This window comes from Podarcis erhardii, assembly GCF_964252035.2.
Source record: "Podarcis erhardii genome assembly, chromosome: 6".
In the NCBI taxonomy this organism is placed as follows: domain Eukaryota; kingdom Metazoa; phylum Chordata; class Lepidosauria; order Squamata; family Lacertidae; genus Podarcis; species Podarcis erhardii.
Window position 1 is genome coordinate 1594395 of NC_138510.1, and position 15966 is coordinate 1610360.

The following is a 15966-nucleotide window of genomic DNA, read 5'->3' on the forward strand; positions in this document are numbered from 1 at the left end:
AAGTATTCTAAATGTTTGAGACAAGCAAGTCCTTGACTGCCTGGAATGCGGCCTCCTGGCACTGGCCCCACACCCAAGGGGCCCGCTTGTCCAGGAGTCTGTGTAGGGGCTCCACTACCGCCGCCTTGTGGGGGAGGAAGGCATGGTAAAAGTTCAATAGTCCCAAGAAGGCCTGAGGTTCAGTCTTGCCCTTGGACTCTGGGGCTTCACAAATGGCCCATACCTTGTCCCCAGTCAGGTGGACCCCTTCTGTGCCCACCATAAATCCCACCTTCATCGCCAGTGTGGATTTCATGCTCTTTATTCAGCTCATAGTGGTGAGGAGGAATGGAAGTTCCCCCGAACTGTCTGCTTTATATACATTATTTATACAAAGGGCCCCACGTGATTGGCTAATTCCAGGATTCTCCTGTAGGCCAATCTGGTTGCGGATTCACTTCCACCTGGAGTTGGATTGGGTGGCTCCTGCAGACTAATCAGACTGCTGCATTCTGGATCCTATTGTTCTAGGACCAATCAGATTGCTGCATTCTGGATCCTATTATTCTAGGACCAATCAGATTGCTGCAATTTGGATCCTATTCAACTCAGTACATAACACCAGCCATAGCCCAAGAGTGAAGGAGAGTTCATCCTGGGAAACAGAGGTTAGTTTTTACTACGTAACTAGTTAAAACTGGCACTTGCTCCCACAGGAGGCAGGGATGGCCACCAACATGAATGTCCTGTTTCTGGGTTTCCCACAGGCATCTAGTTGGCCACTGTGAGATCAGGATACTGGATTAGATGGGCCATGGGCCTCATCCTGCAGGGCTCTTCTTATGTTCTTACTGTGTGAGCAGATTGAGTGAGGAGTCCCACTTCCCCTTCTCTCCTCTCCTGACCCACACCACTCCCACATCTTCTCTGGAGGGTTGGGAGAGTCCCCACAACAGGTTTAGGGGGCCTTCAGGGGTGAGCAGTGGGAGAAAAGCCAACCCCCTGCAATGCAGGAATCACAGCTAAAGAATCCCTCGGTTCCTTACGATTAAGAGAGGAGGGGGTTCCTCACCTGCCTCCGGGCTGGGCTAGCCTGCTGTACGTGTCACAACAATGAGAACCACCAGGAAACATTCTCTCCTCGTGACATTATTGAGAGTGGAGAGATTAGAACAGATTATTTTCTGGATAGTACTTACAACAACGTAATCTGAAGCATGACCAATTTGTTCACCTTATTGCCCTGGACAAATTTACCCCTCCTGAAAAAAAAAAGCCTTCCTGCTCATTCTCTTAGACAATTTGGCATCGCCACTGTTTGCTTTCATAAGCTTTGTGGACACAGATGTACTTTAAAACTGACAAAAACCAAAACCAAAGCAATTTTCCCATGGGAAGGAAGAAGAAAGCATGTGTGGCGCATTAAACTCTCACACCAACCAGGTATAAAGTTAATTTTGAGTCTGATCTTTTGCATGTCTGCTGTCAAAAAAGCCAGTAGAGAGCTTTATAACTGAGAGCCTGGTGTTGGAGGTGTCATTGCCAACAGAGACATCAGTCCTGGGGTGGGAGTCTCTCCCCCAAGGTACAATGATGGTCCCCACCTGACCACGGTTGTGAGTTTTTGTGCAAACCAGTGGTTCTCAAAGTGGGTGGTACCAGTCCCTGGCAGAGTGGGATTCCCTAAGGAGGTGCAACAGAACCTGAAGTGCTATCCTGGATCATGCCCTGCAGAGGGACCTTCCCCTTTACATTCTCCTTGCGGTTCTTTGAGCATTGCAAAGGTATTTGCCAACCCCTCCTCTTCCCATTGTTTAAATGTTTAGTCTGGGTGGGGCTCTTGGTGGGATGGGGCATTATAAAGCCACCTGGCTGGCGGCTGGAGGGCACCCCATCCGACCCGGCCATGAAGTCTGGCGGCCTCGTCTTCCTCCTTGTGGGGCTCCTTGCTTTCTGTGCCATGATGCCTCCTGCCTCCGGCAATTGTACGTGACACCTTTTGGATCCTGACTCAAAGACGGACCCTTTTCTGCCTGGGCAAAGCTCTTTGGACAGGTCTATTCTTCTAGCGCTGGTGCTACTTTGTGGGCAGCTCTGAGTGGGACCCCTTTTGCCCCTCACCCCCAAGACCCTTCAGAGGAACACAGATAGTTCTGTGCCACAGAAGGATGTCAAGTGGTCTGCCTGGGAATGTTTTAGGGCGGTGGGTCCCAATTAGCTAATTACTGAGGACCCTCTATTTTTCAAAAGCCAGGCCATGGACCCCCAATTCTGAGAATTTTGATAACTCTATGGTAGTTACCTCTGCAAAGCATTTTTTTAAAAAAAACGGGGGGTAGCCTCTAATAAGCAAAGGTATACTAAAAAAAGCAGACTAGGGCTAAGCAATATCTGGTTTTTAACAGCATGATATATCAGCTAAGGGACGTGGGTGGTGCTGTGGGTTAAACCACTGAGCCTCTTGGGCTTGCCGATCAGAAGGTCGGTAGTTTGAATCCCCACGATGGGGTGAGCTCCCGTTGCTCGGTCCCTGCTCCTGCCAACCTAGCCGTTCGAAAGCATGTCCAAGTGCAAGTAGATCAATAGGTACCGCTCCGGCGGGAAGGTAAACGGCGTTTCCGTGTGCTGGTTCGCCAGAAGCGGCTTCGTCATGCTGGCCACATGACCCGGAAGCTGTACGCCGGCTCCCTCGGCCAGTAAAGCGAGATGAGCGCCGTAACCCCAGAGTTGGCCACGACTGGACCTCATGGTCAGGGGTCCCTTTATCTTTATATCAGCAAAATGTCTGAAACTGGAGATTAGGTGTGGGGATGAGGGAAGGAGCAGCCATGGAGATGGGGGGGAAGGAGAGAAAGCGGAGTCACCCCCACTGCATGGTTTGAGTGGGGGGAGATGGGGATGGGGGGGCTGCATCAAGCGGCGTCAGCTGAGCAGCCAGCAGTGGCTGCCAGTGAAGAGGCACATCCACTGTGGCTGCTACTGCTTTCCTTCTGACTGAGAAAAGCTGCTCCGCCTCAGGGCCAGGGGAAGGCAGTGCCAGCGTGCCTTGAAGTGAGGGCGATCAGCTCCCTTCTTCTCCCTCAGCATGAAAGAAGACAGCTCAGGTCAGCAGTGTTTTAGGCTGAGATCATTGAGAGATATCAGCGATGCCTTGAAATCAGCTGCCCTGCTCTCCCTCATGAGATATGTTGCTGTGTATTGCCGGGTCAAAACTGTCATCGTGCTGTGATTTCAAAACTGATTTGGGCCAATATATTGAAAAATCGCAGAGTGCTAAAACGGACCATTGCCGTGGTATTGCCGTGGAAAAATGACAACCAGGCAGAGGGCCTTCTCAGTGGAGGCGCCCGCCCCGTGGAACGCCCTCCCATCAGATATCAAGGAAATAAACAACTATCTGATGTTTAGAAGACATCTGAAGGCAGCCCTGTTTAGGGAAGTTTGTAATGTTTGATGTTTTATCGTGTTTTTAATATATTGTTGGGAGCCGCCCAGAGTGGCTGGGGAAACCCAGCCAGATGGATGGGGTATAAACAAACAAACAAACAAACAAACAAACAAACAAACAAACAAACCTTACTGTGGGGGGAGGTAAGGGATGGGGATGCCGACTCCCAGGGTGTGTTAAGTGGACCCCCTAATTTGGAACCATTGTTTTAGGGAATCCTTCGCTTCTCTTGTTTGGGTTGCCATCTTCTGCAGCAAACCTGAGAGCTCAATTTGGATAGGAGGAGGGAAGAGAAGTGGGCTGATAGCTGGGAGGGAGGGGGAGATGGAGACACCTCCCCAACAGACACACACAACTGAAGCTGGTCCTAATAGTTTCAGCCCAAGAGCAGAGCAGGCTGAGGAAGGAAATATCAGCCGCACATCCCATAAATAAAAGGAAATGGAGGGACATGAAGGGAAGAGGGTGGCGGCTATGGGGGAAGTTGGCCAGCCCCAGCGGACACTGATCCAGCTTCAACCCAGATGTCCATCCCTCTACTGGGATGGAGACAGGCAAAAACTAGGACCCTCTTCATCCAAGCTGTGCTCATCCTAGAAAGGCAAGGCTTATTTGAGTTAGGGATATGCAAGAAGAGGCACAACCCTGTTCTGCCCCAAGGTTGCCTTATTTTCAAAAGATGTCTCTAAGCGAGGACGTTGGTCTGTGTCACAGGGCCTTGGAGGTCGAGGGCTGGAATCTGCCCTTTCAACTTGAGAAGAGTGAAGCAACCTTGCCAGCAGAAATGTACGCTTGATCTTCACTGCCCTAGCCCCAAGAAATGCTGTCCAAACATGTGCTCCATGGTCTGCGTATATCCAAGTAAGATGCCGATCCCTTTGTGGAAGAACACAGCACTATTCTGTGGATGTGGATGATTTGTTCTTGTTTATTGGGCTATAATTTGAAACTGCAATATTAAAGCCAGTTAAAACAAATCAGTTTTATATAATTACAAATTATTTAATTTTATTATCTGTTTTTAGGCACCAGGCGAAAATCTTCCTCTTCAACCAGGCCTTTGGCTGATTAATATTCCACAGCCTTTTAAATGTCTTCATGGAAAGGGGTGGGGTATTGTTTTGCTGTTTTGTTTTTCATTATTTACTTGTTTTTATTATGTATTTTGTTCTGCAAACCACACTGAGTTTTTATGATGAAGGATGGTATATAAATCTAATAAATAAATGATAGAATCAATTGCAAACAAGCAAGCAAGCAAATGTTCCTGGCTTTTACTGCATGACTATTTTTAATTACATTTTGAGAGGCCTGCTTGTATCTGAAGAGAGGTATGCAAATGTTTGCAATGGATAACTACAATTATTATTTCAAAGGATCCAAGAGGCCAAAGCATTTAGTTCTATGGAAATTCCTGAAACTCGTCGCCTGAATTTTGCTCCATTTTGTGTGAGACGCAGAGAATAGGATGGGAAATGCATAAAATGTTTGTCCGAGGGAAAATGATGGTAAGTATTGTCAAAGACAAAATAATTAGGCACAAGCCTCAACACTCCTCTCTTCTCTCATCAGGGCCATGACAGTGACATCAAGCCTGAAATCCCAGCAGCTTCTGCAGTCTTGGTTTTGGAGATTTGAACTCAGGACCCAGCGTGCAAAGGGAACGATTGTTCCAGCTCCCTCCTGACCCTCGTGGGCTCATCCCAGCCCCCTCACCTCCCTGCAATAAAATGATCCACAACACTGCACTCCAGAGTGTCTTGTTCTTGAGTCGCGTTTGCTTTTATCATCCAAAAATTGTTTTGGGAAGAAGGGGGAAAGAGCATGTTGCTGCCACAATAATGGCATGTCAGTGTTGACTTTGTTCTGCCAGCGATGATTTAGCTGTGATTTCTGCATTGGACTAGATGAATAGCAAGAAAGGAGATTCCAACTAAGCATCAGGAAGAACTTTCTAGCGGTAAGAGCTGTTTGAAAGAGGAAGGGGCTCCCTTGGAAGCTGGTGGGTTTTGAAGCAGAGGTTGGGTGGCCGTCTGCCAGGGATACTTCAGCTGAGATTCCTGCATTGCAGGGGGCTGGACTAGATGACACTCAGGGTCCCTTCTAACTCTACAATTCTATGATTCTGCAATATTGTTTAATCAGGAAAAAAAAATGCATCCTGCTGCTGTCAGATTTGAGGCATCCACACACAGAGAAAATTCTGAAGCCTCTGGCCTTTTTTGTAATTTTTTTTTCTTTCTGAAAAAGGTATCACCACTGGAAGCCCAGGAAGGCCTCTTTCTGCTTCCCACAGAGGAATAATGTCATGGGAGTTCAGCAAGCAGAGTGCAGTCAGAAAAAGAGAGCCCTCTCCCTGCCAAACACCCACCCACAAACTCAGACACATTTCTAGGATTCAGGTGCAAATATCCAGGTTTGTTTATTGCAAATAGCAAAGAGGAACTTGAGTGCAATGGGCTCCAGCAGGAGGAAGAAGGAGCAGGGAGACAGCTGGCTCCAGGAGGAGGTCTTCAGTTCCCAGGGTCCAGCTCAGAGCTGGGTGCTGTCCTTGGTGCTGGACTTCTTTCAGGGCTCTGCTGAGGATAGAAAACAGAGTCAGACAAGAGGAGGAAAAGGAGGAAGAAGAACCCAAAGATAGGCTGAAGTTCCACTCTCAAGGACCCTCTTCAGAGCTGTAGCTCAGCGGCAGAACTCTGCCTTGCATGCAGAAGGGCCCAAGTTCCCTGGCCTCTCTGGGTAGGACTGGGAAAGAAGACTTGCTGGAAATCCTGGGGTGCTTCTGCCGGCCAGTATAGGCGTCAGCTGAGCTTGATGACCCTATGGTGCAACACAGTAAAAGGCAGGTCCTTGACTTCTGCCTTCTTCCTTATAATTCTTTATTTGTATAGTATTCCTTGATTCATGTCCCCAATGCCTTGTGCAAAGCCTTGCTACTGCTCCCTCCCACCCTCCTCCCTTGCCTTAATGGGGCAAGGAAGACACAGTGGCGTAGTGTGGGGGGTGCAGGGGGGGCCGGCCGCACTGGGCACAACATCTGGGGGTTAGGGAAATCCACGGGTTAGGGGGCACAAATCCATGGGTTAGGGGCGCAAATTACTTGCCTTGCCCCGGGTGCTTATAACCCACGCTACGCCACTGGGAAGACAAGCACCCCAGAGGGAGCCTCCACTGCTTTTTTGGGGTGATGACAGGCATCCATGCTGACACATTATCAGTAAGGCCAGTGTCGCATGTGCAAGAGTGTGGCCTGAGCACAAAGTGGTAAGAACCAGTTTAGGAGGAACTTAACACTGACCGTTAAACTAAAGACCGACTCCATATAAGGTACAATGGGGGTTCTGCTGGTGAAAATGGGTTGAGTAAAGTTGCATTTCGAGGACTGTGGTTGGATGAAGCAATGGTGGGGCAGTGGGGGTGTCATAAATTGTTGACCAGAGGATAAACAGCTAAGATGGTGTATATTTTTCCTATACAGAGGGAGTCATAATGGAAAGCTCTTGCTGACCAGCGGGGAGTTTGGTATGACCCTCAGTACTGGAACTCCCAAGGGAAATTTCTCTGACAACTGCCTCCAGGGTAACCCAAGGATGATTTGAATTAACTCACCTTAGACGAGGTAGAAGCAGTCTGTCTTGCACCCATATTTGCAGCACTTCTTGGGCCAGGGGCATTCATAGTCATTCATACACCTTAATTCACAGGTTGTCAAAGTACCTTGAGGTGGTATAGGGCATCTTCCAGACCTCTCTGCAACACAAAATAACCCCAAGGCTCTCAGACCCTCCCCAAATGGTGGGCTGCAGCTCAAGCATATTCCCGCAGCCAGAGAACCAAAATGTCCTTTGGAGGGTGGGGTGAGAATGTTTGGTGTGGAGACCTTTTATTCTAGTCCAGCATTCTGTTCTTACAGTGGCCAAACAGTTGCCCATTGGGAACAAGCAAGGATAATTCAAGCACGAGAGCAGCTCTCCTCTCCTGCAGTTTCCAGCAACTGGTATCCATAAGCACTGCTGCCTCTGACTGTGAAGGAGCCCTCAATATAACCTGTTCCTTGGATTTCTCTTATCCTCTTTTAAAGCCATCCAGGTTGGTGGCCCTCACTGCCTCCTGTATAAGACGTGTTTTTCTAATTACAAAAGAATGTTAAAAATTTGGGGTCATCTTATACACGGATAGTGCAGAGGGGAGGATGGGCGATTGCTTGCAGCCACAAGCAGGAGATTGCCAGAGGTGATTGGGTGGGTGATTGGTGGCTGAGGCAAGGCCTGCTGTTGATTGGCTCCTGCTGTGGCAAGTGGGCAGATGGTTGGTGGATTCAGCAATGCTGACGCATCTTATACACAGGAGGGAGAAGAAGAAGAAGAAGAGTTTGGATTTGATATCCCGCTTTATCACTACCCGAAGGAGTCTCAAAGCGGCTCACAACCTTCTTTCCCTTTCTCCCCCACAACAAACACTCTGTGAGGTGAGTGGGGCTGAGAGACTTCAGAGAAGTGTGACTGGTCCAAGGTCGTCCAGCAGCTGCATGTGGAGGAGCGGAGACGCTCTTAACCACTCCACCACACTGGCTCACTGGGAGATTGCCCAGAGTTGTTGAGCTTTCTTCTGGGGAGGGGTGTGTGTGCCATAAATCGCTCACACGCCTGACTGATGCTGCCAATTGCCACAGCAGCAGCCAATCAACCAATCGGGTTCTCAATGACTTCTCGCAGGATGGCACTGTTTGCCTCCATGGTTGGAGACAGCGATGCTTCTGAATGCCAGCTGGTGGAAAAAAAACACGTCTTATACACCGAAAAGTATGGTAGTTTAACAGGAGGCAGTGAGGACCACCACCCTGGATAGCTCTCCTCCTCCATGAATCTTCTGAGTATAGAGATTCTGCAGTTCTTCATAAGTCACAATGGCTTTGGTTCATGAAGAAGACGAGCTTCCTATCCCACCCCACCCTCCGCAGAATAAATGGTCTCACCTCTGACAGGATTAGCACAAGCTCGTGGGCAACTCCCGCAGCACTTCTGAGCTCCAGGGCATGACCAGTCATCCTTGCACTTAACCACGCAGGGTCCAGCCATACCTGGCTGAGCCCCAGGACATTGCCCAGGCTTCCCTGCAACAGAGCAGAATTCCAAGGTTGAGGCTCTCTCTCTTCATCCAGTAGCCAGAGGAACCCAGGATTCGTAAGGTGGCCTCTGTTCTGCTCAGGGGTCCGAGGTGTCACACAAAACTAGACTTCCCAATGACACCCCACCTCTGCACCCCACCCACTCTCAGCGGCTCAGGAGCAGAACAAGTCCTGCCTTTTGGAGCAGCAGGAAACAAGATTGCTCCATCTTCCACGTGGTGGCCCTTCAAGTATTCAAAGATAGCTCTCCTACCTCCTCTCAGTCGTCTCTTCTCCAGGCTAGGCAGACCCAACTCCCTCCACCATTCCTCAGAACGTTTTGTTTCCAGACCCTTTTCTTCTTGGTCCTCCCTCCCCCGTAAGAGCCCCTTTTAAAATTTTCTTTTTTGGGGAGACAAGTAATAATCATAAATAAACATTGTGCACCCAACCCCCAAGACCATTCCATTCTAACTATCCAATTTCCCAAGATTTCTTGCGGTGGTTTGACCCCTTTTCCGTTTTAACAGCACAAATTGTACAAACACCCTCCATACCGCCTCAAAATCATTTCTCCTGCATATTCCCCATCTTACCTTAATGGCCCACGCTAATTTATCATTAATAGCTATACAGTGATACCTCAGGTTACAAACTTAATTCGTTCCGGAGGTCTGTTCTTAACCTGAAACTGTTCTCAACCTGAAGCACCACTTTAGCTAATGGGGCCTCTCGCTGCCGCTGCGCAATTTCTGTTCTCATCCTGAAGCAAAGTTCTTCACCCAAGGTACTATTTCTGGGTTGTTGGAGTCTGTAACCTGAAGTGTCTGTAACCCGAGTGTCAGGGAACTGCCATCGGAGCTCAGGGTGGTGGAGAGGCTCTCGGATGCTGGGAGACCCTCGGATGCTGAGGAGGGAACCAGCAGGGGGAGAGGGAGAGCTTCAGCTGAAGAAGGAGGGGAGGAGGAGACAGCGTCGGAGGTGAGGCTCAGAGACGCTTCAAGCGAGACCAGTGGTGAGAGCTCAGGACCTCCCCTTGGAACGCCCACTCTGCGCAGAAAGCTGTCGCGCAGAGAATCAAGGAGGAGACTTTCTGTCAAAGAACTTTTAGGTTGGAAGAAGTTCCGGAAACGCCCACTGACGGATTCTGCCAGTGATTAAGGCAGCCACGAACTTATGGCTGTCCGGTTAGGGAGAGTTTAAAACCAGCCACGCAACTGGGAGCGTTTTGGCGCTTACGCACAAGCAACCCCTTATCCCATTACACCGAGGTACCACTGTATCCCACACCTCTTTATACCATTCTTCCATTTTATATTTTGCTTGCCCCTTCCACTTCCTAGCTATAATAATTCGTGCAGCTGTCAATACATTTGTGAGCAAGTCCTTCACAGCCTGTGAACCTCCCACCCCATCGTAAATTGATAACAATGCTACCTCTGGACTTTTGGTCAGCTTTAATCCAATCTTTTATACAATCTTCTTTTATAAATTCAAGGTTTCTTATCCCTATTACAAAATTTATTCATCATGCTTTGCCAACCCTTTTATCTGTCTCTGATATCTTAACTGGTAACATTCTAAATAACAAAATATTCTAGACAAAATTTTCATTTTAATAATCTCTATTCCTTGAAACCATGAAAGCTTAATTTTCTCATATTCTTCTAGCTTTTCCTTAATTTCTTTCTTTAATTTGTTAAAATTCTCTTGTTCTAAATCAGGCATAGGCAAAGTCCGGCCCTCCAGATGTTTGGGACCACAATTCCCATCATCCCTAGCTAACAGGACCAGTGGTCAGGGGTGATGGGAATTGTAGTCCCAAACATCTAAAGGGCCGGAGTTTGCCTATGCCTGTTCTAAATATTTTAATTTCTTGTTATATTTATTCCCAAGTACTTGATAACATTTCTTACTTTTACATCTATTTTTTATTTCCTTCAAAAAATTTCGTGTTTCATCTCCCTCATAGTTAAATATCATCATCTCTGGTTTGGACCAATTGGCTTCTCCAAACAATTCCTGGCCTTCTTAGTCCAGTCACCCATTCTGCTGTTTCCTTGACAAAGAACATGCCTGGCAGTTTTACCAGGGACCAGGAAGTGAGTTTTCTGATCAGTTGAAGAAAATGTTCCAATTAACATTTGTTAAAAAACCTGAAGCATTTCTGTTAGGGATTGTAGGAAAAGACCTGCCCGGGAAATTTAAGAACATTTTCATGTATGCAACAACGGCGGCAAGAGTCTTAATAGCAGAAGGATGGAAGAATGAAGAAATCCCGACCAAAGAACTGTGGCAAGAGAAACTGATGGATTATGCGGAACTGGAGAAATTGACACACAAACTGCGTGACAAGGACAACTGTGACTTTAAAGAAGAATGGGAACTTTTTACAAAGTGCTTAAAGAAGCAACAAAATGAACTGGACTCCTTGGCAGGTTTTGAATAAACATACACAAATTTGTTACTAACAACATATGGATAGATAAATTAAGGTTCTTTACAATTTTATATTATGCAGAGATTTACATGTGTTGAAAAACCAGAGAGAAGAGCTGAGGGAAGTCTGGGGGGTGGGGGGAGGGTCGGTTCTTTCTCAGGAGGGGGGAGGGAGAAAAATAGGGGGGGACTAAGGATGATACACAATAAAATTAAATATCAGCAATGTTGTGTTGAAATTTCTAATAAAAACTTTTTTTAAAAGGAAGCGAGTTTTCTGCAGTCCCTCTGGCTCCATTAACCTTGTCTAGGCTCCCACTTCACAACACATACCACCTGCCTTCACCCAATCTCTTACCTGGTGGCCTCTGACCAGAGGTGGGTGTCAGCTCAGTCCAGAGGGCGAGGAGACCCACAAGAAGCACCAAGCCACCAGACCTCATGGTAGGGCAAGCTAAGTAGGGAGTCCACTGCCCAGCCTGGCTTCTCTCTCTTTATATCTCCCGGAAGCATCAGGGGATTGCAGAACCACAACACGCCCAGGAACGTGGTGAGTAGGACAGAGCGGATCTTCTTTCCTCCCTCACCAGGTTTTGAAACAAACCGTCCCAACGGCTGAAAAGCTGTGGTCAGCCTTTCCACAGCAGTGCCAGAGTGAGGAGGGTGGTTTGGAACCACACCTGCCACCTCCCAAGGGAGAGGGGGATTTTGGGCTGATATTCTGCAAGCCAGGATGCCCTTCCATGCTATTCCCCGTTGCACTGGCAGCAGAGAGGGAGGCAAGGGGATTCCTGCATTGCAGTGGCTTGGACTAGATGACCCTCAAGGTCCCTTCCGCCTCTACCATTCTGTGATTCTGCAGTGGAGCTCCAGTGGGAGAGGTTCTTCTGCCCTCCCCAAGTCCCCTGAAAGGCTCAGCCTGGGTCCCTGAAGGCTGCTGGGACCATGGCAAAATTCAGGGGCAAACTGAAGATGTTCCTCCGCCCCAAAGGAGTGGGCAGCAGGAGCTTAGGGTTGCCAGCCAAGGATCAGCTAGCTGCTCATCACTGCTATAATATTTTAAAAGCCCCAAGCAGTGAAAATGAGCATAAATAGCACAAAAAATGCATCATAAAAACATGTGGAAAGAGAACAATACAGCTTCGCTGCTAAAAAGTGACCTGTAATATCTATATTTGCCCAACAACTAATTTGAAATGGTTTGGCAGAACATAAAGTTCTTTTTGTAAATGATGAAAACATAAAATAATTGACCCACCATTTTTTCCTCAAAGGGTGAGGGTGTTCCCTCTTGACACAAGCAGAGCTATAGAAGGGGAGATGTTGGAGATGTTGGAGATGAGGACTCTTTCAGCTACCCATAGGCAGTTTGCTAATCTATGGCTGACCTAGAGAGTGTTTCTTCTGGGGGCTTAGCAATACGGAGGGGATGGAGAAAAAGGAATTCAGTGGGTCACTCACCTGGACGTTCCTGACCAAAGACAGGTGCCAGCTCACCCCAGAAGGCTAGGAGCACGACAAGGTAGAGGTTGATGGAGTTCATGGCGAAGCAGGTTTGAGTCCCTAGCCTGCACCCAGGAGGCTTTATAGCACATCCAGAAAGAACTGACTGGACAGTTCTCGAGCTCCACCCAGATGAAACAAAAAGCAGAAATTGGCAGGGAAAGGCTGGAGGTCCTGGGTGCCTGGAAGTGAAGCATTTCCAAGCCAACAACACCTTAGTAGGCAGAAGAGGAACCGGCTGAGTCTAGGCAGGGGTGTGCCTTTCTCATGATCAAAATGCAAACAATTGCAGAGGTGAGGAGCTGCCTTCAGGCACTTCCAAGCCCCAGGAGAAGTGCAGCTGAAACCCAGAGGCTCAATGCCAGCACTGAGTCTGGGTGGCCTCAAAAATTCTCTTGCGCATTCTCTTAAATTCTCTTCATATATCAATTTATTGGAGATACAACATTCAAAGAAAATGCCATATTAAGTGCTTGGTTGGCAGTTGCAGTTTTATTTAATCTGAATTCTCCTTCCTCACTTGTTCCTGTGCTGCACATGGCTGTATAACCCTCTGCGATGCAGTAATAATGCACACTCAGGGGGTGAAACAGCACAAAACGCAGGCTGAGAATGTGGGGTCCAGTGTGCAACCCCATGAAAATGCACCCGGACAAGTCACTTTTCAGCCTTCCATGGCACACTTGCAGTCCCCTAGCCTGAACAGCGTAAAAAGCAGAGACATCACCTTGCCAACAAAGGTCCGTATAGTTAAAGCTATGGTTTTCCCAGTAGTGATGTATGGAAGTGAGAGCTGGACCATAAAGAAGGCTGATCGCCAAAGAATGGATGCTTTTGAATTCTGGTGCTGGAGGAGACTCTTGAGAGTCCCATGAACTGCAAGAAGATCAAACTTCTGCATTCTGAAGGAAATCAGCCCTGAGTGCTCACTGGAAGGACAGATCGTGAAGGTGAGGCTCCAAGACTTTGGCCACCGCATGAGAAGAGAAGACTCCCTGGAAAAGACCCTGATGTTGGGAAAGATGGAGGGCACAAGGAGAGGGGGACGACAGAGGACCAGATGGTGGGACAGTGTTCTCGAAGCTACCAGCATGAGTTTGACAAAACTGTGGGAGGCAGTGGAAGACAGGAGGGTCTGGCGTGCTCTGGTCCAGGGGGTCACGAAGAGGCAGACACGCCTAATTGACTAAACAGCAACAACAGAGCCTGGTAAGAGAGGTGTCTCCAAGCCTGGTAAGAGAGGTGCTGGACTTTTGGAAGGAGCCATGAGGCTCTGAGAGTCTTCTTGCTTCCTTCCCAAAATCTAGTTATCTCTTTCTCCCCTTGGGAAAGCGGGTGGGAAGGCTCCAGAACCCTCCCAGAGCACTCTTGTCTCCTTCCCAAAGTGAGAAGGCTGGAGGGGCCCAGGGTATTTTGCCTCTCATAGGGCGCCATAGTACCCAAGTCACCCACTACATGTGGTCTTGCCCATGGAAGAAAGCAATGCATTTCTGAGGCAGAAATACCTTCAGAAAGGTCACAAAAAGTGCCTTAGCTGTTTCATAATAGTTGGTTGCAAAATCACGTTAGAGAGAGAAGGATGTCCTCTCTGCCCTCATCGGGTCTGCCAGCTTCCTTAAACCTCCTGCTTCAGAAATTCCCTGTTAAACCTGTTTTCTGAGATATAAAAGAGGCACTGCCCTGGCTAAAGCTGAAAAACCCATACCCGCTGCCTCGTGGGACCTCTTTGGGAGAAGAGAAGACTAGGGAGTGAACCCTACACAAATCCAGAGTGGAGTCCCTAAGATGTTTGGGTGGCACCTTGTATTCCTCCCTCCAGCAACTCCTGCAGCCAAGCTGGTGCCAAATGCCTTCTTATGCTTTCCTTTGGGTTAAATCAGTGAGGCTGAGAGGAAGGTTTTGTTGTCTGGGAAGCCCAGGACCTCCATAGACACTGCCCAGGCATGTGTCCCAGGGAGGTCACCCAGCAAAAATGACATAGGAGACAGCAGTTGCAAGTTAGCAGCCTGCAGGCATAGCAGGAGCTGTGATTCTCTGGCAGTTGGCTTCTTTCTCTGAGGCACACTCCACTGTTTCTCAAGACAGACAGATGCCAGCCATGCTGGGCAGTGGGCTCCTAAGCTTGGCCATTATGTGATCTAGTGGCCTTCTCCTCCTGGTGGGGCTCCTTGCTCTCTTGGCTCAGCTGCCACCTGCCTCCAGCCGCCCTTTGTTGGGGCAAAGAAATCTTAATTCCACATATATGCTAATGGGTTCTGCACTAGTGGTGATGGACTAGGGGTGAGACCTTGGGCTCATAGTAGAGAGCTTGATGAAAATGTTGAGTCACTGAGCTACCCACTATGACCCCAAGGTCAGCCCATGCCAGTTCAGCCCATTGAGCATGCATATACACAATTAAGATGTGTGCCAATATGCATCACTTTTTTTAGATTGAATTGCATTTGACATTTTACTCCCTGTCCACTCAGTTTGCATATGTCCTTTTGGAACTCCTCAAAATCAAAGCTTGTTTGAATGATCCTGAACAGTTTAGTGTCTTCAGCAAACTTGGCCACCTCACTGCTCAACCCTAACTCTAGATTGTGTTTGAACCAGCTAGAAAGCACAGACAGGTCCCCATAATGATCCTTGGGGGGTCTCCACTTTCTTCACTGTGCCAGAAGGCAAATGGATGGAGCTCCCTCCCTCCCCTGCCTTATAGTGAGAAAGACAAAAGCCAGAGTGGTGAGAGAGGTGAGAGGAGGCTGGCAGAAGCTGGGAGAAAGCAATGCTTGGATTCTGCTAAGAGTCTAAGGACAATGGCCTGTTCCAGCAGGATCTTCTTAGGTTCTTCAGCAGGTGCATTTTATGTTAAAAACATGAGAAGAGACCTGCTGGTTCAGGCCATTGACCTGATAACCTGGGTATCATTACCTGGGTCCCAGGTGAATGTCATGACCTGAGAGCCACTGGGGTCAACACAGCAGGCAGGCATTTCCAATCATACATCACTCTTATATATACAGTGGTTACACAATACTAATATTTCTGCTTTGAGTCAGTTTCTAAGGACAATAGCTTACAGTCTGCTAGCAGCAGCTAGAAGGAAACTGAAGAGAGCTTGGGCCCATTAGGAATGCAGAGAAGCTGCCAAGTTCCTTCTGGCTAGTTGGAAGAGGAACTATGCCCAGGTAGAAAGGCACAGTGCAGTATCCCTAGGCTGTGATGCTGCTTACACAGAACATCTTTCGGATACCTGAGAGGTGTAACTCAGGAGTACCATAACTGAGCATTATTCCTGAGTGTTATACCATACCTGAGTTTTATAAATAGGTAGCCGTGTTGGTCTGCCATAGTCAAAACAAAAGGAATTTTTTTTTGTTTTGAGTTTTATAATTCAGAGGTGCCAAGGCTCTCCATTGATCACATCACATATACAGCTGCCTTCAGCCTTCCCACAGCCCAACTGCAAGGTGCATCCATGATTGCTTAGGCCACAGGACATATC

General features: G+C 48.1%; 1 protein-coding gene and 1 long non-coding RNA gene across 3 annotated transcripts; one reads left to right on the forward strand and one right to left on the reverse strand.

Moving 5' to 3' along the window:
* Positions 1–1881: 1881 nt before the first annotated feature.
* Positions 1882–5168, forward strand: LOC309345165. The gene is made up of 3 exons (XR_014158044.1): positions 1882–1964; positions 4142–4288; positions 5000–5168. It is a non-coding gene; the product is annotated as an uncharacterized lncRNA (long non-coding RNA).
* Positions 5169–5824: 656 nt separating this feature from the next.
* Positions 5825–12627, reverse strand: LOC309345127 (veswaprin-a-like). 2 transcript variants are annotated; one of them, XM_081868188.1, is made up of 4 exons: positions 12435–12626; positions 8403–8540; positions 7037–7177; positions 5825–6003 (listed from the first exon to the last, which is right to left on the reverse strand). In XM_081868188.1, exons 1-3 carry the CDS (start codon positions 12514–12516, stop codon positions 7038–7040), a joined length of 360 nt encoding a protein of 119 aa, XP_081724314.1. In that variant the 5' UTR covers positions 12517–12626; the 3' UTR covers positions 5825–6003; position 7037. The 2 variants fall into 2 exon arrangements, with proteins under 2 accessions (XP_081724314.1, XP_081724315.1); XM_081868189.1 differs by having other exon boundaries at positions 5960–6006; positions 12435–12627.
* Between the last annotated feature and the right edge of the window lie 3339 nt (positions 12628–15966).

Excerpts from the sequence above, each read along its gene's own strand:
- LOC309345127 (XM_081868188.1), bottom strand. The coding sequence starts at position 12,516 with ATGAACTCCATCAACCTCTACCTTGTCGTGCTCCTAGCCTTCTGGGGT. Across the intron at positions 8,541-12,434 it reads CTTTGGTCAGGAACGTCCAG|GGAAGCCTGGGCAATGTCCT; the intron begins GTGAGTGACCCA and ends GCTCTGTTGCAG. Across the intron at positions 7,178-8,402 it reads TTGTGCTAATCCTGTCAGAG|AGAGGTCTGGAAGATGCCCT; the intron begins GTGAGACCATTT and ends TTTGTGTTGCAG.